General features: G+C 37.1%; 1 protein-coding gene across 1 annotated transcript in view; it reads left to right on the forward strand.

Annotated features, from left to right (window-relative positions):
• The window catches only part of LOC150091496 (leucine zipper transcription factor-like protein 1), a 152,243-nt gene that overhangs the window by 39,963 nt on the left and 87,352 nt on the right, over positions 1-24,928 (forward strand). The window contains exons 2-3 of the mRNA XM_090384187.1: positions 4,973-5,100; positions 13,538-13,732. Of these exons, the coding sequence (XP_090240313.1) occupies positions 4,973-5,100; positions 13,538-13,732 (323 nt within the window). The remainder of the gene's footprint in view (positions 1-4,972; positions 5,101-13,537; positions 13,733-24,928) is intronic.

Here is a 24,928-nt window from a genome sequence, read left to right on the forward strand (position 1 = left end):
GAGCAATGTTGAGAAAAGGTTGCAAATTAGGGCTAAATTTGAAAGTGACTGCAGTTAGCATTAGTAGAGGCATACGATTCAAGAAAGAAAGCTTATGCAGCATCAGCCAAAAAAAAAAAAAAAAACTCCCATTTCCATTTCACCCTCCATTCGTTCCAAATGCCTGTCCAGCTCAGCCTTAAATTTATTTAGGCTGTCAACTTCCGCAACAAAAGATGGAATTCTGTACCACCAATCAACTACCTGTTGGCTAAAGACAAATTTTCCGCACATCTATTCTACAACTGTCGTCCCTCAATTTGAATCTATGCTCCCTTCAGGTTCTTAATCTGAGCTAGAGAAAGAATCCCATCAGCATTCAGCGTGCTCAACCCGTTCAAGGCCTTATACTCCTCAATCAGATCACCTCTATGTGCCTACTCTACAGGTGCTTCAATTTGCAGAACTTAAGCCTTTCTTGGTAAGAGCACCCCTTTGTTCCCCTCACCAATTTTGTTGCCCTTTGTACTCATTCTAGCAACACTACATCCTAAAATGAGGCCTCTAGACCTGTACACTGCTCAAAGTGTGACCTGACCATTCCTTGTACAATGGGATAATCAAATCCCTGTCCTTGCTAGCAAAATTGCTATATATCATATAGTAATTTTGCTATATGATATATAGCAATATACGGTAGCCAAGAATAGGAACAGGTGCATGTATACTTGCATGTATACCAATGCTAGCAGTTTGGTAAATAAATTTGAGGTATTGCTCAGAACATCAAAGGCAGATATTGTTGGGATATCAGAGACGTGGTGTCACACAGATATAAGGAATGCAGGACTGGAATTTGGGGAGTACAATGTGTACAGGAAGGATAGACAAGATAGGAAGGGAGGAGGGGTTATACTATTAGTTAAGAAACACATAAAGTCCAAGGAAGTGAAGCCAGTCGACATCGATGGACAGGGCAGTGTCGAGTCAGTTTGGAGTGACATAAGCATAGGGAAATCAAAATTGTGAGTAGGAGTGTGTTATAGTCCTAATGACTCTGATGAGTATAATAAGGAACTGTACAGGGAAAAGAGTGGGACAGTAAATCAGAGAGTCTTATAATGGGGGATTTTAATTTCCTAGATATTGACTGGAATTTGTGGGTTGGTCTCTCACACACTAGCAAGGCTTTTGTGGATTTATTGGATGATTGTTTTCTACATCATGTTTGGGAGGCAACTAGAGGGAGCAATACTCTTGATCTGATTATCAGTAGTGATTCTTCATGCATTAAGAATCTGCAGATACAGGAACCACTAGGTGGCAGTGATCACAGTGTGCTGAAGTGGGATTTACTCAAGGAGGTAACTACCATCAGAAGTAAATGGAAGGGTTTTTGCTTTTGTAAAGGCGACTATGATGGTCTGAGACAGTATTTAAATTCTATACAGTGGGACCAACTGATGATGTTACCAACAGCAAATTCAAAATGGGAAGCATTCAAAGAACTAATCTTGGAAGCTACCAGGCTTTACATACCAACTTAGAAATATTGTTCAAGGTTCAGGCCTAAATGGATGTCAGATGAACTAATGAGACATATGGCAGAGAAGAAAAATGCATGGGATACATACAAATTAATGGATTACATGGAAGCCTATGATAGATATGTTGGTCTGTAACCAAGTCACAAAGGAGATTAGGCAGGCAAAGGCAGATTATGAGAAATCCTTAGCAAAGGATGCAAAGAAAAACAGAAAAAGAGTTCTTTACCTATTTAAACTCAAGAAGGGAAGGGATAAATCAGATTGGTCCACTGGATATTGATGGTTCAACAGTTGAGGATCCTGCTCAGGTGGCTAACAAACTAAAAGAGTATTTTGTATCTACATTCACACATGAGGAGTTATTCAGGAAGGGGAATGTCGTAGGTGAAGTAAACATTGGCAGTGAGCTAGATGATTTTGTAATAACTGAGAGGAAAGTGGAGGAGAAATTGTTGAGGATAAATGTAAAAAAGGCACCTGGGGTGGATGGGATCTATCCAGTTATATTAAAGGAGGCAGCAAAGGTATTAAGCAAACCCCTAGCCATAATTATGGGAGCTTCTTTGGACTCAGGGCAGGTACCCATAGACTGGAGATGTGCAAATGTCACCCCAATTCACAAAGGAGGATCAAAGGCTGACACAAGTAATTATAGACCTGTTAGTTTAACTTCTGTTCCATTAAAATTAATGAAGGCACTGGTTAAAGAAGCACTGCAAGATCATCTAGACAAGAATTCAGTTATAGTTCAGACATAGCATGGTTTTGTTAAGGGAAGGTCTTGCCTGACCAATTTGATTGGATACTATGATGTAGTCACAAAAGAACTGGATGCAGGGAATAACTTTGATATTATATATTTGGATCTTAGAAAGGCTTTTGATACTGTTGCACATGGAAGACTTCTGCACAAATTGGAGCAGTGTGGCATTGGAGGCAAATTGCTGCTATGGATAAAGGGATGGTTAAGTGGCAGAAGACAGAGAGTGGTAATCAATGGACACTGCTCAACGTGGACTAATGTTATTAGTGGAGTTCCTCAGGGTTCAGTGTTGGGTCCGTTGTTGTTTTCTGTATTTATAAATGATATTGATGATGGTATATCAAGCTTAATGTCCAAGTTTGCAGACAATACAAAGGTTGGCAGGGTTGTTAAGGACTCTACTGATGCTATGCTGCTGCAACAGGATCTGGAAAGGTTGAGCAGATGGGCTGAGAGGTGGCAAATGAAGTTTAACATTGACAAATGTAAAGTACTACATATGGGGAAACAGTAACCCCAGAGCAACGTATCAACTCTGCGGTACTATACTGACAGTGGTAGAGAATGAAGAGGACCTGGGGGCAATTGTGCAGGGAGATATGAAGTTCTCTGAGCAGTGCAGACGAGCTGCAAGAGTAGCTCATGGTGTCTTGTCAATGATATACAGGAATTTTTCTAGCAGAGATAGGGAGGTGATTATTCCCTTGTATAAGGCAATGGTCAGGCCACACCTTGAGTACTGTATACAGGTCTGGAAGCCTCATTTCAAGAAAGATGTAGAGCTGCTGGAGCAAGTACAGAGAAGGGCAACAAGATTAGTGAATGGAACGAAGGATTGCTCTTATGAAGAAAGGCTTAAGTTTTGCAAATTACAGTGTCTAGAGACTAGGCACCGGCGAGGTGATCTGATAGAGGTGTATAAGGCCTTGAATGGTTTGAGCATGCTCAATGCTGATGTGATTCTTCATCTTGCTCAGAATAATCACCTGAGAGGGCATAAATTCAAATTGAGGAAAGACAGATGTAGGATAGATGTGCTGAAATTTGCTTTTAGCCAGCCAGGTAGTTTGTTGGTGGAACAGACTTCCATCACTTGTTGTTGAAGTTGATAGTCTAAACAAATTTAAGGCTCAGCTGGACAGGTATTTCGAACAAATGGAGGGGTGAAATGTGAGTGGTGTTTTTTTTTTTTTTGGCTGATGCTGAATAAGCGCTTGCTTTCTTGCATCATATATGCCTCTACTAATGCTAAATCGAAATGCTATTCCAGATTGAATGTAAAAAAAAAAAAAAAAAAAGAGGAACTGAGAGGAAAAGGGAAAAATAGCCATCCCACAAATGCAGCCACAGTTTGAAAAGCTGATGCTGTATAATTTAGTAATCTGTTCAGTAAATATAATTCAGCATATAATTTATTCAGTAAAAGAAATCCATTTTTCTTTTTCAACATCGTTACTATCTAATTCAAATACTGTTTCTGTTGCCATTTGTTTTTTTTAATATTCCTTTAATTGTGCTGTCTTAATCATTTTTGTATTGTAACATAAATTTTTGTGATTTAAATTTCAGAAGAATTAGAGTAAGAAAGAGTAATGTGTTTATGGAATTGGTATTTTATTATTGGTCTAGTAGTTCCTTACTTTCCACATTTAGGGAAAAACAATTTTCAAGTCACGGATATTATGGTATTTAAAGTTCAGAAGGAGTTGCCATAGTGGATAGTCTTGAGAAATATGCACCGAGTCATTCTGATCATATTTGTTCTCAATTAGCAGAGTGTTATGTTATCTGTAATATTCCTATGGTTAATTTTGTTTTCAAATTTAACATTGATAAATTCTTACTGATGAATTGCTTGTTGTGGTGTTCTGTAAGTAATATACAGGAACTTTTGTTAATAAAGATATGATTATCCCGTTATATAATGCAGTAATTACACCATCTTGAACACTGTGTATGGGTATAGAAACCTCATCCTCAAAATGATATCAATTTGTTAAAAAAGGTATAGAGAAGAGCGGTGAGATTAGTTGGGAGCACAAAAGGATATTCTTACCAAGAAAGACAGATTTTTGTAGATGGCAGCCTAATTGTATGTATAATGTATAATGCTTTAAAAGAATTAAGTAAACTGAATGCTGATAGAATCTTTATTAACACACACACACACACACACACCAGTAAATTTAAATAGAACAAGGATTGTTGCAGAATGTGTTAAAATTTGTTTTTGGCCAAAGAGTAATTGATTGTTGGAATAAACTTCCAAATATTGTGAAGGTAGGAAGTCTGAGTAACATTAGAGAGATTGAATAAATTGTAATTATTAGAAGAGTTGAGATAAAACTTATTTGTTTTTCCGAAAAAAAATGTACCAATGCTAATACTAAAATGCAGTGCAATTAAAAATTAAATTGAAACAACTAATCTAAAATTCTTCACCTGTTTATTTTTCATGGATAACAAAATGCATATCAGCTTGCAAAAATCTACAAGTATGCTAATATCTTTAGTAATTTTAAATGGTATTGCATTGTCTAAATAAATAAATTAATTGAATTTGAAAAATATTTTTTCTATGTACAGAATCAAGTAAACATAATTAGATTTCATTTTTTTTACATGATATTACACATGTATAGAAGTGTATCTTGTAATGATATTTAACTGCAATCATCTCTAGGCTACTGAACTAGGCCTTAATGAACACCACCAAGCTGCTGTGGTGAATTACTTTAGATTTGCCAAATATCAGCGTACCCAGAATTTGAAAGGGATTAAAGGATGCTTTCAAGATGTTGAAGATGCCAGGTATAGATACAGTAGTGTTTGCTTTTTACATTTTAACAAGTGTTTATCTCAATAATAATAAAATAATGATGCATGCTAAAGTATATTATGCACTACTTTAAAATTTGGGAAGTTTTTTTTTAATATGCTTGAATATGTAAGGGCTATCCCAAAAACTGATAACTGAGTTTATTGTTACTGTTACAGTAATATGTTATGTGTAGTGGCAACATCTGGGTGGGAGTGAAGAGGCAACTCAATTAGTAATAGCTGTATAGTGCAAGGATGCCACAGGACAGAAACTAAAAAAAAAAAAAAAATAGAGAGTAGATAAGAAAATACAAATTGTTTCCCTTCTCACATAGGTAACTGTCCAGTTGAACTTTAAATTTACACCAATATGAAGATTATCCATTAATCACAACCTTCTGCCCTACAGCCACCCAGCAATCCATCTTAGAATCTTTCCAGTAATCCCAACATGTCCAGCTTATACAATAAGTTCTCACGAGGGACTCTGTTAAATGCCTTGCTAAAATCCAAATAAGCAATGTCGAAATTGTTCCCTACATCCAGCTCATGAGTAACTGTATCAAAATAGCCTACTAAGTTAGTTAAACATGATTTTCCCTTGACAAAATCATGTTGGTTGCCTTTCAGAATGCCATATCTATCTAAATGGCCCTAGACTGCACTCTTAATCATTGCTTCTAAGATTTTCCCCACCACTGAAGTCAGATTAACTGGTTTGTAGTTATCAACTTAGAAGTCTCAGTAGCCAAGTGGTCAGGAATGGGAGTGCAGTAGCACACGCTCTTTGAGTAGACCAGGGTTCAAGCCCTTGACTGCTAAATATGGTCCATCTGCAAACCCGCACTGGGCCAGCATGGCAGATTATGGTCCATTTCTCTCAACATGAATTGTTGAGGAGGCTTTCATCCTGCAGTGGATTGATAATGGCTGCTGCTTACCTTTAGTTACCAACTTTGCTCCTAGAATCACCTTTATGTATTGGTGATATGTTGGCACTTCTCCAATCCAAAGGAATCTCTCCCAAGTCCAAATATGCCCTCATAATTAACTTCATTTGTTCAATGTTCTCCCTGGTAGCTTCCCTCGAAATTACTTGGTATATATATATAGGCGCCTCTGTAGCCAGGTGGGAAGGAGCAGCAGTGCGTAGCACACGCTTCTTGATTAGACCGGGGTTCGAGCCCGTCACCACCAAATATGGAGAATGCGGAAAGGTCATGGAATGACCACCGTATATCCCGGAGCAATATGGCCTTAGTTGCTAATGCTCCTAAAAACCAAATAACAAACAAACAAACAAACAACTTGGTATATGCCATCAGCTGTAGGAGCCTTACTTGTCTTTATGCTCAAAAGTGTTTCTAATAAACAGTCATCTGTAATTTTGAAATCACTAATTTCATATGATCCAGTCTCTTCTCAGCATGAAGGGTCTTTCTTCAGTAAAGACAGATGCAAAGTACCTGTTCCATTCATCTGCAACATCAGGTGGGTTGTTAGACCTTCCCACACCCAGTGCCCATGCTATCTTTTTCATCTTTTTCTGCTCTGTCTGTTTGACCAGCCAAGTCTGCATTCATCCATTTCAGCATCCTCCTCCTGTAATATTTTCTTATGGTATGTATGCATTCATGGTTTCTGTGATTTTTGTTTCTCAGCTTGTCAATAACAGGAGCTCCTGCTGAATGAAATGCAAAGCATGCATTTCAATAGTTTAATTTCAGACAATGCTTCAATATCACAAAGCTAGAGATCATTACTGATGGGAAGAAAGGGCAAATCAACAAAGTCAGCTTGCTATCAATAATTGTAAGGATGCCATCTGATATGTTCATATAATTAGATTTAACTTAATTTGTGAATTTTTTTTCTTATAGTGTGATAATTAAAGATTTTTGGAATTTTGAGGGAGAAATTGAAGAAATGTCTTTGAAAGCAGCTATAAAGAGTTTCAGCTGTTTGAACTGAGTAGATGAAGCATGAATTGCTGAAATATTGTCTGGAGTTTCATTGACACCATGCTTCCAGCTCTGGGTTAAAGCAACACCTGGCAAACCAATGGTTTAAGTCTGACCATGGTTAGAAAAATGTGATCTTATATGGATGTTTATGTAAGGCATTGAGTTTTAATATCACTGACTTGGCAACTTAATTCACATGATGGAATTAAGTTGCCAAGTCAGTAATAACTTAATTCACATGATGGAATATGTAGTTCAAGCTCAGTGATTGTACTGAATGATAGTTGACATCCATCCATCATTTGTATAAACAGTTGTCTCAGTAAAATTAAATGCCTTGTCACAGTTCTGTTATCTTATAAGTGGGACACCTCTCATAGTGTATAATCCTTCAAGAATTCAAGAATTAGTATTAAAAACAGATACAGACATCCCTTGAGTTGCATATGTGTGGATTATCTTTTTTTTTTTTTTTTTTAGTCAAATTTTTCTAGAACTGCAAATTAAAAAAACAAAAAAGAAACCTGTCTACTAACTTATACTCTTGGCAGTCTTAAATTAGAAGCAGTAGAAGAAAGATTTGAAAGTTATGATATGGTTGTACATGAAATTCTCCATGCAGTGTAAACAGGCGATAAAGGCCTGTAGTAGCCTATTGATAGTTAATTGATTGAATATTTACTTGTTGTACTAAGGAGGTCATAATTTAACTGTATAAGGCAATTGTAAGACTGCACTTCGAATCTGCATTCAAGTATGGAGACCACCCTTAATAAAGACATCAAGCTCCTTGAAAGGGTTCAATGGTGAGCAGTGCTCATGGTGAGATTGGCAAAATGGCACCCATGTGAGGAAAGACTGACATGTTTGAAGTCTTTCCTCGTGTTGTTACCCTTTTATCTCAGATGGGTACAGAACTTGGTACAGAACCTAATCACGGTGTATAAGGCTGTGAGAGGAGAAAGTAAAATGGATGAGAGTGAAATTTTCACTATTATAATGATTGCAAGACTAGGGACTATAAATTTAAATTATAGGAGAAGAGACTATTCGACTGGATTGCAGAAAGTTTTCTTTTAGCTAGAAAGTTGTTAATCACTGGAACAATTTGCTTCCATGGGTGATTGAGGCTGATAATTTGGAGAAATTAAAAATTCAGCTGGATAGGTGCCTTTGTGAGGAGGGGATCAAATAGGTAATTTATTTTATTTTATTATTTATATATTTTTTTATTATTGTTTTTTTGTGCAGAACTTGACTTCTTTGCACAATATTGGCTAACACTAATACAAGTTGGAATGATCCACACACTGCAATCTTCATTTCTTTGTTTATTCATAGGATGCAATATAATGAATTAGTATTTAATGGCCGCATGGTGCAAGAAAGCCTATGGCTTATGCTGCACCAGCCAAAAAAAAAAAACCCCGAATAAAACAATGATAAAAAAAAATAATAATAAATAATAATAATTAATAAAAGAAAAGGAAATTAAACCTATCATCCTATGGTACTATCCGATGACCTTTGAATTTCCCCAAACTGTCAGCCTCTACCACCCACGTAGGCAACCTATTCCAGTAATTTGCAGCATCATTTATAATCTTGAAAATTTCATCCTCATTCATTTTACTGATGCCTCTCAGAGTCTTAAACACCTCAATCAAATCTCCTCTAAGGTGTCTAGTTTCCAAACTCTGCAACCTACATATTCAAAGTCTTTCTTCATGAGGACGCCCTTTTGCCGATCTCACCAGGCGAGTTACCTGTCTTTGCACCCTTTCAAGAAGCTCGATGTCTTTCTTTAGGTGCGGTCTCCATACTTGAACACAGTATTCCAAGTGTGGTCTAACAAAAGCCTTATATAATGGGATTATCACATCCCTATCTCTACTTGCAAAAGTTTGATAGATCATCGATAGGACACCATGGGCCTTGCCACCTGTTTACAGTGTCAGAGAATTTCATGTCTGACCGTATCGTAACACCCAAGTCCCTTTCCTCCAGTATTGGGTTTAGTTGAACTCCACCAAGTGAATAAGTTATTTTGGGATTACTGTTTCCCAGGTGTAATACCTTACACTTTGTTGGATTAAAGCATAGCTGCCATTTTTCTGACCATTCCTGAAGTCTATCTAGGTCTCTCTGAAGAAGCTCAGCTTGACAGTGATCATTAACTACTCTACCAATTTTAACATCATCTGCAAATTTAGACATCACGCCCTCTATCCCTTCATCGATGTCGTTTATGAAAATTAAAAACAACAGTGGTCCTAATACTGATCCTTGGGGAACCCCACTTCTTCGTATAATTCATTGTATTTGCAATTTTATTCATTGTATTGCATCATATCAATCATGAGTTTTAACCATTTTGTGTTCTAACCTTTTTGCCTTATTGAATTTGTACAGTTATTTATTTTTGCATGATCAGTTATCATATTCAATACATATGTGATGTACATTAAATGACATTTTATGTTATTATAACTGTATTCTAATTTTAACTGCTTATAAACATGAAAAAGCACTGTCTGTGAAAACTGTTCGTTAGTCTGACCCAGAATGTAATTTTGTTATTTGGCTTGTTATTTTCCGTGAGAAAATTATTTCCAAGATGTGTGTTTTTTCCTTTCCACAAAGATTTCCAGAAATACATTAATTGCTTAACTCGGGTATCTCTACTTTAAAACCATATCTGTGAAGTCATTTTTGAAGATCTTTTCAGAACTTAGTTGCATAAACAATTTTTTTTTTTCTTAATCATCATTACACTAACTTGTGAGCAGGCACCTTCAGACTTGTAATATGACTGGGTACATATTAGCATTAGCATTAGTAGAGGCATTTGATGCAAGAAAGCAAGCTTATGCAGCATCAGCCAAAAAAAAAAAAAAAAAAACCCACTTCCACTTCACCCCTCTGTTCGTTCAAAATACCTGTCCAGCTGAGCCTTAAACTTATTTAGGCTATCAACCTCCACTACAAGGGATGGAAGTCTGTTCCACCAACCAACCACCCGCTGGCTAAAGGCAAATTTCCGCACGTCTATCCTACATCTGTCTTTCCTCAATTTGAATTTATGCCCTCTCAGGTGATTATTCTGAGCAAGAGGAAGAATCCCATAAGCATTGAGCATGTTCAAACCATTCAAGGCTTTATACACCTCTATCAGATCACCTCGCTGGTGCCTAGTCTCCAGACACTGTAATTTGCAAAACTTAAGCCTTTCTTCGTAAGAGCACCCCTTTGTTCCATTCACTAATCTTGTTGCCCTTCTCTGTACTCGTTCCAGCAGCTCTACATCCTTCTTCAAATGAAGCCTCCAGACCTGTATACAGTACTCTAGGTGTGGCCTGACCATTGCCTTATACAAGGGAATAATCACCTCCTTATCCCTGCTGGAAAAATTCCTGTATATCATTGACAATACTCCATGAGCTACTCTTGCAGCCCGTCTGCACTGCTCAGAGAACTTCATATCTGCCTGCACAACCACCCCCAAGTCCCTTTCATTCTCTACCACTGTCAGTGTAGTACCACAGAGATGATACGTTGCTCTGGGGTTGCTGTTTCCCATGTGTAGCACTTTACATTTGTCAATGTTAAACTTCATTTGCCACCTCTCAGCCCATCTGCTCAACCTTTCCAGATCCTGTTGCAGTAGCATCCCTTTTATCCCTTTTTAAATACCTGTAGCCTGGCTGGTTATAAATTTTTCTCAACCAGTAATACTGTTGTGTGCATTTGTTTTAAGGATTTCTCCTTGTCATCAATATTCCTCTAATTTTTCGGTGTTTTGCAGCTAGCCAAACTCTGTGAACAGTACTGGTAGTTAGGCATATTCAGTTATCATCATGGGGGGGTGGTATGGCAACCAGGCTTCTGAGTTTTTTTAGACTGCCTCTTGCATTCTGTTTCTTTAATTTCAAATTTTTGGTTAAGGGGGCATATGCCCTCTCTACCCACCGCTGAATATGCTCCTGCTGGTAGTCTGTATGATATGAAAAATCAATGAACCCTATTTTTGTTAAACCCTGTAAATTTTTGGAAAAGGCATGAAACGAAATATCTATGAAATTTAAATTTGCCAAGCACAATGAGCTCTTAATATAATACTGTTTGAAAGTAGAGCAAATAGCCTGTTATGTGCAGTGGTGGTTATTATGCTTAATAGTTTCCAGACAGAATGCAATAGGGCTGGTTTAGAATAGCCAGCATACTATAAGTACTGAGTATGAATGATGTTGTGGGAACTATTATTATATTTTCTGACATGTACATAGGCTTTTACAAATTACTAATTTGTATACTTATCTAGTGTACAAGTTAGTGCAATTGCATCATTTCTGTACATAACAAACTACTTAAGTAGTTATAAATTGGCATCTTTAAGTATATCTCATATTGTGAATACCTTCACAACGAATTGTCATGATATTGCACTACCTCGAATAAGTAACACTTCACCACAGGAGAAGACTATTGTTACTTATTCTCAGCGGATACTATCACCCATACGGCACTATTTTGGAGCTTATCGGCCCCTCATCAGTGGTGGGCAGGTACCCTGGAGTTGCATTGATGACAAGGTGCAAGGAAGCCTGTAGCATATGCTGCACTGGCCAAAAAAAAAAAAAAATTTCTAAATTATCCAGAATTACACACACACACACACACACACACACACACACACACACACACACACACACACACACACACAGTGAGTGAGAGTAAAAGGGAATCGCCAAAAAAGAGAGGAATGATGATATCCAGATCAGGACCCTGGGTGTGCCAAGCCCATACTCACCAGATGTGAGCCCTGAGTATAACTCCACAATATGAGAGATGACTTCAGCCCTAAACTATTCTGTAATCTAAATTACTCCACACCATCAGGCATCTCCCATGTTGTGGAATTACACTTTGCAACCGGGTTGTCATCATTGCAACACCAGGGTACACCCACTGATGAGAAGCCAATAAGCTCTGAAATGGTGCCGTATGGGTGATGGTATCCGCTGAGAATGAGTAACAATAGTCTTCAATGTGAAGTGTTACTTATTCGAGGTAGTGCAATATCATGGAAACTCTTTGTGAAGGTATTCACAATATGAGATATACTTAGTGATGCCAATTTATGACTACTTAAGTAGTTGCCTATGTACAGAAATGATGCAATTGCACTAACTTTTATGCTAGTTAACTCCCTATGTAACCTGAGGCTTTGGCCCTAAACTATTCTGTAATTTGTATACTTGTATATTAAAATAGAGCATTTATTTTTTACTCCACATTACTGCTTTTTTATCCCTTTTTATACATGTATAACTTTTTGAGGAGGTGATTTCAAAAGTTATCGAAACTCTTATTTTGATATTTTATGGCTTGGTCTTGGCACATTATAGTCTTCATTGCTGATGCACCAATAAAGTCCAAATAGTTGCCATGTACCTCCCAAATTGACATGCATACAGCAAATACTAGCTGCAAAATTGCTTGTCATCATATCACTTCTATTCATCTCTGCCATTTTCTTTATCCTTTTATATGCCTTATGTCTGTGTTCAGCATGCTCAATCACTTGGTTTATATAACATGAGTACTATAGTACTATCATTATTGTATGTTATCTGTTCTGGCAGGTCCATGAGAGCTAGAATGCAATCACATTTCCATCTCTTCTTGTCCCTAGACAACCCCCTTCATCCCACAATATCCATCAATTTCATCCCCAGTTTACCTTCCTCTCAGTCACTTATTCCTCCCTCAGTACCTGTATAGTCTAATCCATTTTTTTTTTTTTATTTATAGCCTTTATTATATGTTTTCTTCTACTCTCCTCATTGTGTCCTTCTAATCTTATTTGTCCAGTTTACTCTCTCAAGCCTCCTTCACACCCATATTTCAAAACTTTCAATTTTAATATTCTCCTTTAATATCCATGTCTGGTTCCATAAAGCATGACAATCTGTACAAAACATTTAACTAACTTTTTCCTTAATTCAATATCCTCTAATATTCTCTTATTTATTTCCTTTTCAATCCTTACTACTATCAAAAGTTATTCTTGTTCTATATTCTTCACATCTTTCCTTAAGTCTTCTTAACAAAATCTGTAAACTCCTCTTCTGTATCAGGTATTAGCTCCATATCATCCGAAAATTTCTCTCTCATTGTGCAGTTTTATCCCTATCTTTATACCCTCCTTTTCTGTTTCTCCTTTTACTCTCATTACCTCTTACTATTACCTATATAGATTTTTAGAAATCTGAGTTAAAGTCAAGTTTATTCTGCTAAACAGAAATGATTTCTGTATTATGAAAATTTTAAAATTAGTATTTATATCCTAAAGTTTATTTTTATTTTTACTTTCATATTGTGATTTTATTAATGCTTTATTTTTTATTTGATTTTCTCACATATAAAATACTACAGAAGATTCTTTATATTTAATAATGTAGGTTACTAGAAGATACCTATACTGTTGAAGAAGTCCATGAGCTTCTAAAGGAACTGTGCTCAGTTGTGCTGGGAGAAGTTGAAACAGAACTAATCAATGCTGCACATACTACTGTATTGTTACTACATCAGATGTGTACACAGGCAGAACAATGGCATCTACGCCTTCAAGCCAATATATCTGACTTAGAGAACAAGTAAATGTGACTAAATAGCTTAGCAAGCATCTTAAAAGACATTAAATATAGATTGACTTCAAATTGTGATAGAACTTTATTATTGCAGTTTAAATACTAAAATAAGGAATAATAATTTAAACACTAAATTGTTATAAATGTCATTAGCATTAGTAGAGGCATTTGATGCAAGAAAGCAAACTTATGCAGCATCAGCCAAAAAAAAAAAATAAATAAATAAAAAATAACCACTTCCACTTCACCCCTTTCGTTCGAAATACCTGTTCAGCTGATCCTTAAACTTATTTAGGCTATCAACTTCCACGACAAGGGATGGAAGTCTGTTCCACCAACCAACCACTCGCTGGCTAAAGGCAAATTTCCGCACGTCTATTCTACATCTGTCTTTCCTCAATTTGAATTTATGCCCTCTCAGGTGATTATTCTGAGCAAGAGGAAGGATCCCATCAGCATTGAGCATGCTCAAACCATTCAAGGATTTATACACCTCTGTCAGATCACCTCGCTGGTGCCTAGTCTCCAGACACTGTAATTTGCAAAACATAAGCCTTTCTTCGTAAGAGCACCCCTTTGTTCCATTCACTAATCTTGTTGCCCTTCTCTGTACTCGTTCCAGCAGCTCTACATCCTTCTTCAAATGAGGCCTCCAGACCTGTATACAGTACTCTAGGTGTGGCCTGACCATTGCCTTCTACAAGGGAATAATCACATCCTTATCCCTGCTAGAAAAATTCCTATATATCATTGACAATACACCATGAACTACTCTTGCAGCCCGTCTGCACTATTCAGAGAACTTCATATCCCTGCACAACCACCCCCAAGGTCCCTTTCATTCTCTACCACTGTCAGTGTAGTACCACAGAGTTGATACGTTGCTCTGGGGTTGCTGTTTCCCATATGTAGTACTTTACATTTGTCAATGTTAAACTTCATTTGTCACCTCTCAGCCCATCTGCTCAACCTTTCCAGATCCTGTTGCAGCAGCATAGTGTCAGTAGTGTCCTTGACAACCCTGCCAACCTTCGTATCGTCTGCAAACTTGGACATTAAGCTTGATATACCATCATCGATATCATTTATAAATACAGAAAACAATAATGGACCTAATACTGAACCCTGAGGGACTCCACTAATGACATTAGTCCATGATGAGCAGTGTCCATTGAATACCACTCTCTGTCTTCTCCCCTCAACCACCCCTTTATCCATAGCAGCAATTTGCCTCCAATGCCACACTGCTCCAATTTGTGCAGCAGCCTTCCATGTGCAACAGTATCAAAAGCCTTTCTAAGATCCAAGTATATAATATCAGAGTTATTCCCTGCATCCAGTTCTTTTGTGACTGCATCATAGTATCCAATCAAATTGGTCAGGCAAGACTTCCCCTTAACAAAACCATGCTGCGTCCGAGCTATAACTGAAGTCTTGTCTAGATGATCCTGCAGTGCTTCTTTAACCAGTGCCTCCATAAATTTTCCGGGAACAGAAGTTAAACTCACAGGTCTATAATTACTTGTGTCAGCCTTTGATCCTCCTTTGTGAATTGGGGTCGCATTTGCACATCCCCAGTCTGTGGGTACCTCCCCTGAGTCCAAGGAAGCTCTCATAATTATGGCTAAGGATTTGCTTACTTCCTTTGCTGCCTCCTTTAATATAACTGGATAGATCCCATCCACCCCAGGTGCCTTTCTTGTGTTTATCTTCAAAAATTTCTCCTCTACTTTACTCTCAGTTATTACAAGATTCTCTAGCTTACTGCCAGATTTGAATACACCTCTGGCATTCCCCCTCGCTGAATAACTCCTCATGTGTGAATGTCGATGCAAAATATTCATTTAGTCTGTTAGCTACCTGAGCAGGATCGTCAACAGTTGAACCATCAATATCATGTGGAACAATATGATTCATCCCCTTCCTTCTAGAGTTTACATAAGTAAAGAACTCTTTGTTGTTTTTCTTTGCATCCCTTGCCAAAGATTTCTCGTAATCTGCCTTCGCCTGCCTAACCTCCTTTGTAACTTGGTTACAGATCAACTTATAACTATCATAGGCTTCTGTGTCACGTGTTAATTTATATGTATCCCATAAATTTTTCTTCTCTGCCATATGTCTCATTAGTTCATCTGACATCCATTTAGGCCTAAACCTTGAACAATATTTCTTAGTTGGTATGTAAAGCCTAGTAGCTTCCAAGATAAGTTCTTTGAATGCTTCCCATTTTGAATTTGCTGTTGGTAACATCATCAGTTGGTCCCACTGTATAGAATTTAAATAGTGTCTCAGACCATCGTAGTCGCCTTTACAAAAGCAATAACCCTTCCCTTTACCCCTGATGGTAGTTACCTCTTTGAGTAAATCGCACTTCAGCACACTGTGATCACTGCTACCTAGTGCTTCCTCTATCTGCAGATTCTTTATGCATGAAGAATCACTACTGATAATCAAATCAAGAGTATTACTCCCTCTAGTTGCCTCCCGAACATGCTGATGTAGAAAACAATCATCCAATAAATCCACAAAAGCCTTGCTAGTGCGTGAGTGACCAACCCACAAATTTCAGCCAATATCTGGGAAATTAAAATCCCCCATTATAAGACTCTCTGATTTACTGGCCCACTATATTTCCCTGTACAGTTTCTTATTATACTCATCAGAGTCATTAGGCTTATAGCACACTCCTACTCCCAATTTTGATCTCCCAATTCTTATGTTACAACAAACTGACTCTACACTGCACTGTCCAGCGATGTTGACTGGCTTCACTTCCTTGGATTTTATGCGTTTCTTAACTAATAGCATAACCCCTCCTCTCTTCCTATCCTGTCTATCCTTTCTGTAAATGTTGTACTCCCCAAATTCCAGTTCTGCATTCCTTATATCTGTGTGACACCATGTCTCTGATATCCCAACAATATCCGCCTTTGATGCTTTGAGCAATACCTCAAATTCATTAAATTTATTTAACAAACTCCTAGCATTGGTGTACACGCAAGTATACATGCACCTGTTCTTTTTCTTAGCTACCCTAACACAACCCATGTGTTTACTTATACCGCAATGACTCCCAGCAGTCTCTGAAATATCCTGCATCTTGTTTTCCAGGCTTCTGCTCAATAGAATTCTTGCACTGCTCAATTCGTGCACTGCTTCTCCAGTAGAAGCAGTGCAAGAATCACTTTCACCTCTGCCAGTGGCTACTGTTAATCTATTAGTCCTTGTATCCCCCCAAGCTAGCAGTTTTCGGATCCACCTAACGCTGCCTCGATAGCATCAGCAAATATTCTTGCACCCTTTCTATTTAAGTGTATCCCATCCCTGTAGAAGCAGTCCCTTCTGTTAACAATACTGACCAGGCTGAAAAAAATTCTACCGCTTGAGCCTTGCACAGTCTTTCCAGGGCCAAATTGATCAACAAGGCTCTCATCATATACTCCCTCCTATCGTGTCTGGGCAGAAATGCAGACACTTTCAAATTCAACCCTAATTCACTGCTTTTTTTTCAACAGTGACCTGTACTTGTCACGTAATTCTGCCGGTCTCTACTCTTAATATCACATCAGTATAGATCACTGTGGTAGCATGACTCTCTCTTCTGAAACTGTCAGCCTTCCACTCACTATTTTCTTTCATGCTATCCTGTTTTCTGTTAGAGCTTGCAAGCGCATACTTGCCTGCCTTTGTGGGTAGCTCAGTTGGTAGAATTTCTGTCCTCCCCACACCTAGATGCCTTTGTAGCCAGGTGGGCAGGAGCAGCAGTGTGTAGCACACACTTCTTGATTAGACCGGGATTCGAGCCCTTGACCACCAAATACGGAGGATGCAGAAAGGTCAGGGAATGACCACCGCATATACCCAGAGCAATATGGCCTTAGTTGCTAATGCTCCTAATAACCAAATAACAAACATCCTCCCCACACCAGGTGGAAAAGACCTGAATTCAAATCCCGTCAATGACACAAGGAATTCTTATGGGTATTTTTCACAATGTAGCTGGGTTATCTCGAGCGGGAGTAGCATGGGTTTTTCTCCTGGAAACTCAGGTTTTTCCCTCAAGCAAACAGCAAATAGACCACAAAACACATGCAATTTACAGACATATTATATCTAGTGCAATATGGCCTAAGTTGCTGATTGACCTGAAATTCTACAACAGTGGCAGCATACACGTTAACTTTTCTGATTTAGTTAGAAAAGTCAGAAGGTATGCACTTGTCAGAAGTTTTCTAATAATTGGATGTCTTTTTTCTTATACGTTTAGAATTTTGGCCAAGTTTGTGTTATTTTTTCAAATATACAGATATGTTGCTTTTTTTTTATAAATTTACCAACTTTAACAATATGTACAAGCCAAGGTCAGATGGCTGTGTTTGTGGATCGTAGTGAGAGTTGGTTGTACTTGAGTATTCAATTCTTATCTTGAGTAAAAATTCCTTATCTGGGGGGAACGTTCCAGGTAATGAAATTTTATACCAGTTATTCACCAGGAATAAAAAATTCTTCACTTTAATATTTGGAGAGAGTGTTATTTATTTTTAATTCAGACTGTTTTATTCACCAATTAATTAGTATTAATAATGGCAAATTATGAAACAAAGGAAGCTTATATAGCATCAACCCAAAAACACTTCCTACATCACTTGTTCAAACCTTTTAATAATTTTTTTAGTTCTTCCTTGAATTTATTCAGACTACTCACTTCTACAATATGAGATGGAAGTTTGTTCCAACAATGAACTACCCACTGGCTGAAAACAAATTTCTAAACAATTATTCTGCAACCATCCCTCCTCAATTTAAATTTATGTCCCCTCACATGTGTTGTCTGAGCAGAAGAAAGGATGCCATCAGCATTTAGCCTACTCAATCCATTCAAAGTCAAACAGCTCAATCAGATCTCCTCATAGGTGCCTAGTTTCCATATGCTGCACTTTGCAGAACAGCCTTGGCACATTCTTTGAAAAACCAAGGTTTAAATAAAGGGTGAAGTGTGGCATAAAGGATTTCATCTGTACTGTAATGGCGCCTCCGTAGCCAGGTGGGAAGGAGCAGCAGTGCATAGCACATGCTTCTCGATTAGACTGGGGTTCGAGCCCGTCACCACCAAATACAGAGGATGTGGAAAGGTCAGAGAATGATCACCACATATCCCGGAGCAATATGACCTTAGTTGCTAATGCTCCTAAAATCCAAATAACAAACAACAACAAACAGCTAATGCTCCTAAAAACCAAACAACAACAACTGTACTGTAATAAATTCACTGACATAATCTGAGCAAAAATTGGGATCAGGAGATTTGAAACAGTAATTCCATCAAGAAAATAAGGAATATAAATCACACAGATCATCCAGTTTCAGTTTATTGTAATACCAAGTGGCATGAGGCTGAGAAAAGCCATTAGTGAGAGAGAGAGAGAGAGAGAGAGAGAGAGAGAGAGAGAGAGAGAGAGAGAGAATCACAAAGTTGTGATTCTCTCTCTCTTAGAGGACCACTATCATTGACCATGTACTTTTAAGAGTTGTTAATGAGAAAAATATTGACTGTTGGGTGTGTAGTTAGCATTGTCTGGTACGTGAATTTACAAGCTGTGTGAGGTCAGTAATCTCAAGACTCAGCACCTCAACCAACTGATTCAGTGTAACCAGGTTGCTCAAGCCAGCTGGAGTTGTAAACATTAACAACACAAGGAAAATTACTTCACCATGAGGAAAGTAGTGTTTCAAGGAAAGGAAGTCAAAGAGTCCAAGTAATTAGTGGAGTTGGGAAAACAATAGAGGCAACAGATTAATTTGACAGAATAGAGTAGAGAGATTTTAATGCAGAGGTCTAAAAGAGATTATTTCAAATTACTGTCTTTGATGGGAATATCAGAACAGACATATGCACAAATACCACCTTTGAAGCAGAAGGAATCAGTGAATAATTAGGTCAACTGAAATGAACAGTGGTTGAGACAACCAATAATTGAGATTTTGGCAAAAAAAGGTAAGCAATTTTGGGGAAATTTAGAACTTTTACCAGATAAGTATGCTGTATTAGTTTGAATATTCACGATGTATTCCACAGATAAAGTAAAAGTGGGGCATATAAATTAATGGAATTTTTCAATATGACGATATTTCAGGATATGGCACACAGCCAGAATATATAAAGATCCTTGTCATAGTGTGCAGTATAGTTCTGTGGTAATAACCTGTAACAGTTGTGTGACAGCACAACATACTGGGAAACCATTCCTTGAATTTCAAGAAAAAAATACGGCCATAACCTTTCCTGCAGAAGCCACAACTTTTGCTTTTTTCGGTGTTACCAATGATGTGGACTTCTAAACAGAGCTTTATTGCTTATTCTCTGAGTCGAAATGATGAAGCCATGCTTATCTGCCATTATCACCATGTGCAGAACCTCACCACCTTCAGTAACCATCCATTGCAGCTCTTGACAAACCTCCATATGAACTTGCTGTTGTGCATGCCTCCTGCTGATATTCTCAACATCTGGCAGCAGTGGTTGGAACTCCAGGACTGCAAATTTTTGTGATTGAATCACATTCGTCTTTAAGCATTCTAAACCATCTACGAGCTGTGTTATATGGAAGCATAGCTTCACCATAAGCTACTTTTAACATTTCATGTGCTTCAGCTTATATTTTCTTGAGATAAAAAATTTCAGAACATCATACTGTTCTTCACATCCATTGTTATGTAGGTGAAACTGAACAGGCATAAACTTGACTGACCACCAAGGTCACACTGTGCGAATTAGTCAACTGCACAGTTCTATGTGATGCAGCTTGATTTGCTCTTAAATTCCTCAGCTCAGGTAGAAGTAGCAAGCAGTATGTTTGTTCATGAAAAATTATGATAATTCTATATTGAACAGCCCTTGTATATTAGCCAGCATATTTTAAACTGTGGCTAATTTAAACACTACTTTCAAAGAAGTGAAATCACTGAAAGTCTGGTTGGCTGTTTATTTAAAAGAAGAGATGGTGGTGGATTAGCAATGTTTCATCTTTTAAAGAAATGGTAGCTGATACATGTTTGAGTAGGATTATCATTTTTTTGTCATTCAAATCCAGGGTCAAAATGTTGTCAGCTTAGCTTATGGAATGGTATATTTTAATTTATATATAAATAATAATAATAGTAAAACAAATGAAGGTTTTTTTGTTTTTTTTAAATTAAAACCCCAAACACGAGAGGTATTAGAACCTATAGTACTTAGTATGGTGCATGGATTGAAGGCTGAGAAGATGAAAGAAGATATTTGTTGACATTAGACTTGAACTTCTGTAGATTGTAATTATCATGAAATATGTTTGAGGGAAGGTTGTTCTAGAAAAAAACAGAAGCTGATTGAATAAACGAGGAAAAAGGAAATTGGTTCTGCAAGTTTGAAGTTGGACAGTAAAAGGATGTTGAGTGGTAACAGCTCATTTTCGGATTGCTTTGAAAAAGAGATAGCAGGAATTATAGAAGCCAATTCAAAAGAACAGTGCCCAAGGAAGTACTACAGAAAAGACATGCAGCAGAAACTGAAAGTCTATGAGACAGAGAGCGGAGAAACTCTGTTAGAGATGAGTCATTAATTAACCTAACTGTCCTCTTCTGAATGGAATCTAGAAGTCTGAGAGAGATTTTGCGGCCACTGCCCCAGATGTGGGAACAATATTCCATGGTAGGGTGGATTTGCGAATTGTACAGAGTGAACAGCCGCTTGGAAGAAAAGTAACACCTAGAGCGAAAGAGAAAACCCAGTTTTATAGATGCAGAAGAAGCAATATTTGTAATGTGCTTATGCCAAGAGAGATTAGAAGTTAGGGTAATCCCCAATTGAGATATATTATCTTGCCTAGAATCTGAGTGTCATCAAAAGATAAACATAGCAGTAGAAGGATCCTTTTTGCAAGATATATGCACAAGTACCGCCTTTGAGGTGAAAAGAATTATACAGTGAATAATTCGGACAACTAAGATGAGCAGTGTTTGAATCAACTGATAACTGAGATTCTGTCAGAAAAAGTACATGGCGTTTGCAGACTGTAAGTCAAAGTGGACAGCATTAAGATTAGAACTGAGACCATGTATATTTGTGAAGTGAACAGTTAGTCATATTATAATGATGAAATGAACAGGTAATGACTACCTGTTCAATTTCATTCTTCAAACAGGCCTCTGAGGTTGGGTATGTTCATATTGTAGTTTTAAATGTTTTTCACCAACCTTATGTAGAAATAAAACACAAAGAAAACGAAAACTGGAATCTTGGTAACTATGTATTTATAATAAATTATATTTGTCTGTATTTACAATAAATTATATTTAACTATACAACTAAAATATATGAAATATACATATAAAATATACATTAAAATATACTGGGTTAAGAACAATAAAATACATTAAAATATACTAAATTAAAATCGATAAAACCAAAGCTTTCGAAGGCTCCTGCCTTCTTCTTCAACGGTATTTTCTTTGTTCTGCGGTGCATCTTTAAATACCAGCAGGTTCACGGTACTCATCACGTGTTTCATTCCCACGTGTTCCGTTCTCTTGTGTTATGGAACCGGAAGTGGCTCTAGAGTGGGTCATGTGGAACCGTTCATCCCTTCTGAGGATAGTAGCCTCAAAGAGGGGATGGATCCGCATTCCTCTATCTCTATTAATGTTGACTGTGGAACAGATCCGCAAACTCTCAAGCCACTTGCAGTCCCAGAACTTATTCGCCCGATCGGTGATGATAGCCTCGTCCGGGTTTTATCGATTTTAATTTAGTATATTTTAATGTATTTTATTGTTCTTAACCCAGTATATTTTAATGTATATTTTATATGTATATTTCATATATTTTAGTTGTAAAGTTAAATATAATTTATTGTAAATACAGACAAATATAATTTATTATAAATACATAGTTACCAAGATTCCAGTTTTCATTTTCTTTGTGTTTTATTTCTACATAAGGTTGGTGAAAAACATTTAAAACTACAATATGTTCATTTCATCATCATTCATCAATGAACAGTTAATCATATTATAATATTAATTAAATTATATGGAGCTAGAGGACTTTCTTTTCTTTTTTTTTTTATGGCCAACAGAACAAACTTTAATCTTCACGATGAGTTGCACTGGGATTGTTTATATTGCACACTGCTTATTGTAGTCATGGATAATGTTATCATGTAATGTTGTTTATTGCTGTCAATGCTTCAGTTTTTGTTATTGCTTTTCTGCCTTATATTGGTTTATGCATATGCAATGGAAGTGATTATATAACATCTCAATTTGTTCTTTAACTCTGATACATTGCATGGCTCTTGCTGTTGCTTTCTTTGGTTTGAATATTACTATTTGTATTGTTACTCCATAAAGGAAAGTACTGTATCTGTTTCATGGAGTAACAAATCCTACCAATATGAATGTTTTTACAGTAGAGCAATAACCCTTTTTGAATTCTTGAGTTTAATATTTTCTTTGTTTGTTTTTACTGATTTGTATGGGTTACCAGAAATGTTTTGACAGTTTCATTTTAATTTATGACTTTTTTGATGAAATAGGGAACAGTAAAATTAAAGAATTTTATATTGCTGGATTTTGTTTTCTTTCTGTTCACTTCAACCTTTTTTACTTTCACTTTTCCACTCTGCATCAGTAAAAAATATTGAATAGCTGCATTCTTTTTTTTTATCAGTTATATTTATCGGTTTAGCCAAGTTTCAAGGTGATCATAATAAGTGGCATCTACTGTATTTGCAAATAAAAGAGATCTCTAAAAGATTAATCTCCCATTTATTAAAAAAAGATATTAACTTTGTATTCTTTCAGCCAATTACAGGCTGTCATAGCCTAGTGGTCAGAAGCGCGGGTGCCTAAGTACACGTGCCTTGAGTGACCGGGGTTCAAGCCCGTGACTACTGAATATGGTGCTGTTTCTTTTATTCAATATATCATGTGAACTCCTCTGACTGTTTGGTCGTCCCGGAGTATAAACAGAAAATTTATTTATTATTTATTTGCTCTTCACTCATTCCCATTCACCATAACTCATTCACTCTCTCTTTCCTTCATGCTGGGTCACTCTTTCTTTCACCAAAACTAATATTTATTCCCTTTTTCCATAATTCATTCTCATTCATTCTACATTGCATCCTCTTGCTACTAGCTTACTGATATTTTTCAGCTAATCTACTTCCCTGGCTGCCTCTACATCTCCCTCCCCTACTTATGAAAGACAGAATGAACAGGCTGGGCACTGAGTTAAAGAGTGAATTAGGAATTATGGAAAAAGGGAAGAAATGTGTTTTGATGAAAGAAAGAGTGACCCAGCATGAGGGAAAGAGAGAGTGAAATGGGTGTTATGGTGAATGGGAATGAGTGGAAGAGCAAATGTAATTGGCTGAAAGAATACAAAGTTAATAATAACTTACACTACGTTATACATACTAACAAACATTTACTAACAACACAATCACTGCATTCTTCCCTGGTCTGCAAAAAACTTGTGGCTTGGCCTGCACCACAACCGAAGAATAACAGTAAGTTGAAGTGCCCAGAGAGTGCAGGGCATAAAGCAAGAGCCAAACAAATGAAATGAATGCTAGAAGGATGAATGAGTGTAACTGTGTGAGAAAAAGAACACAAACCATAAATGTTACAGTTAAGTTTCAACCCTAGTTTTAATCATTTATATTCTTACTTATTTAACTATTATGCATTAGTATTAAATTTACATTACATACCATTGCATCTCCCCCTGGTGTGTGAGAAAAAAATAAAAAATAAAATTTATTTTATAAAAAAATAAAATAAAAAATTATATAAAATTTTTTATTTTATTTTTCTGTTAGACTATATATATATAGTCTAACAGGAAAAAAAAAAAAATATTACAAAATATAAGAAAAAAGTATAAAAATAGAATGCAAGTAGAGTGAGAATGCAGATTATGAATGAAGTAAATGTCTGTCTCTCCCACTTCCCACTGTCAGTGAACGTATCCTACCCCCGGAACAGAATGGGCAGTTTGACCATCCTACTGGAATCGACACAACACGCCATTTGGCAATCTGAACTGGCTACTCAAACCCAGTTCCCTTTAAAACCCCATCCCCAGGCAGGGGGGAGACTGGTCTCTGTGGCGCCTCTGTAGCCAGGTGGGCAGGAACAGCAGTGCGTAGCACACTT

The sequence above is a fragment of the Mastigoproctus giganteus genome, chromosome 1 (genome assembly GCF_048544385.1).
Source record: "Mastigoproctus giganteus isolate SK-2022 chromosome 1, ASM4854438v1, whole genome shotgun sequence".
NCBI classification, from domain to species: domain Eukaryota; kingdom Metazoa; phylum Arthropoda; class Arachnida; order Uropygi; family Thelyphonidae; genus Mastigoproctus; species Mastigoproctus giganteus.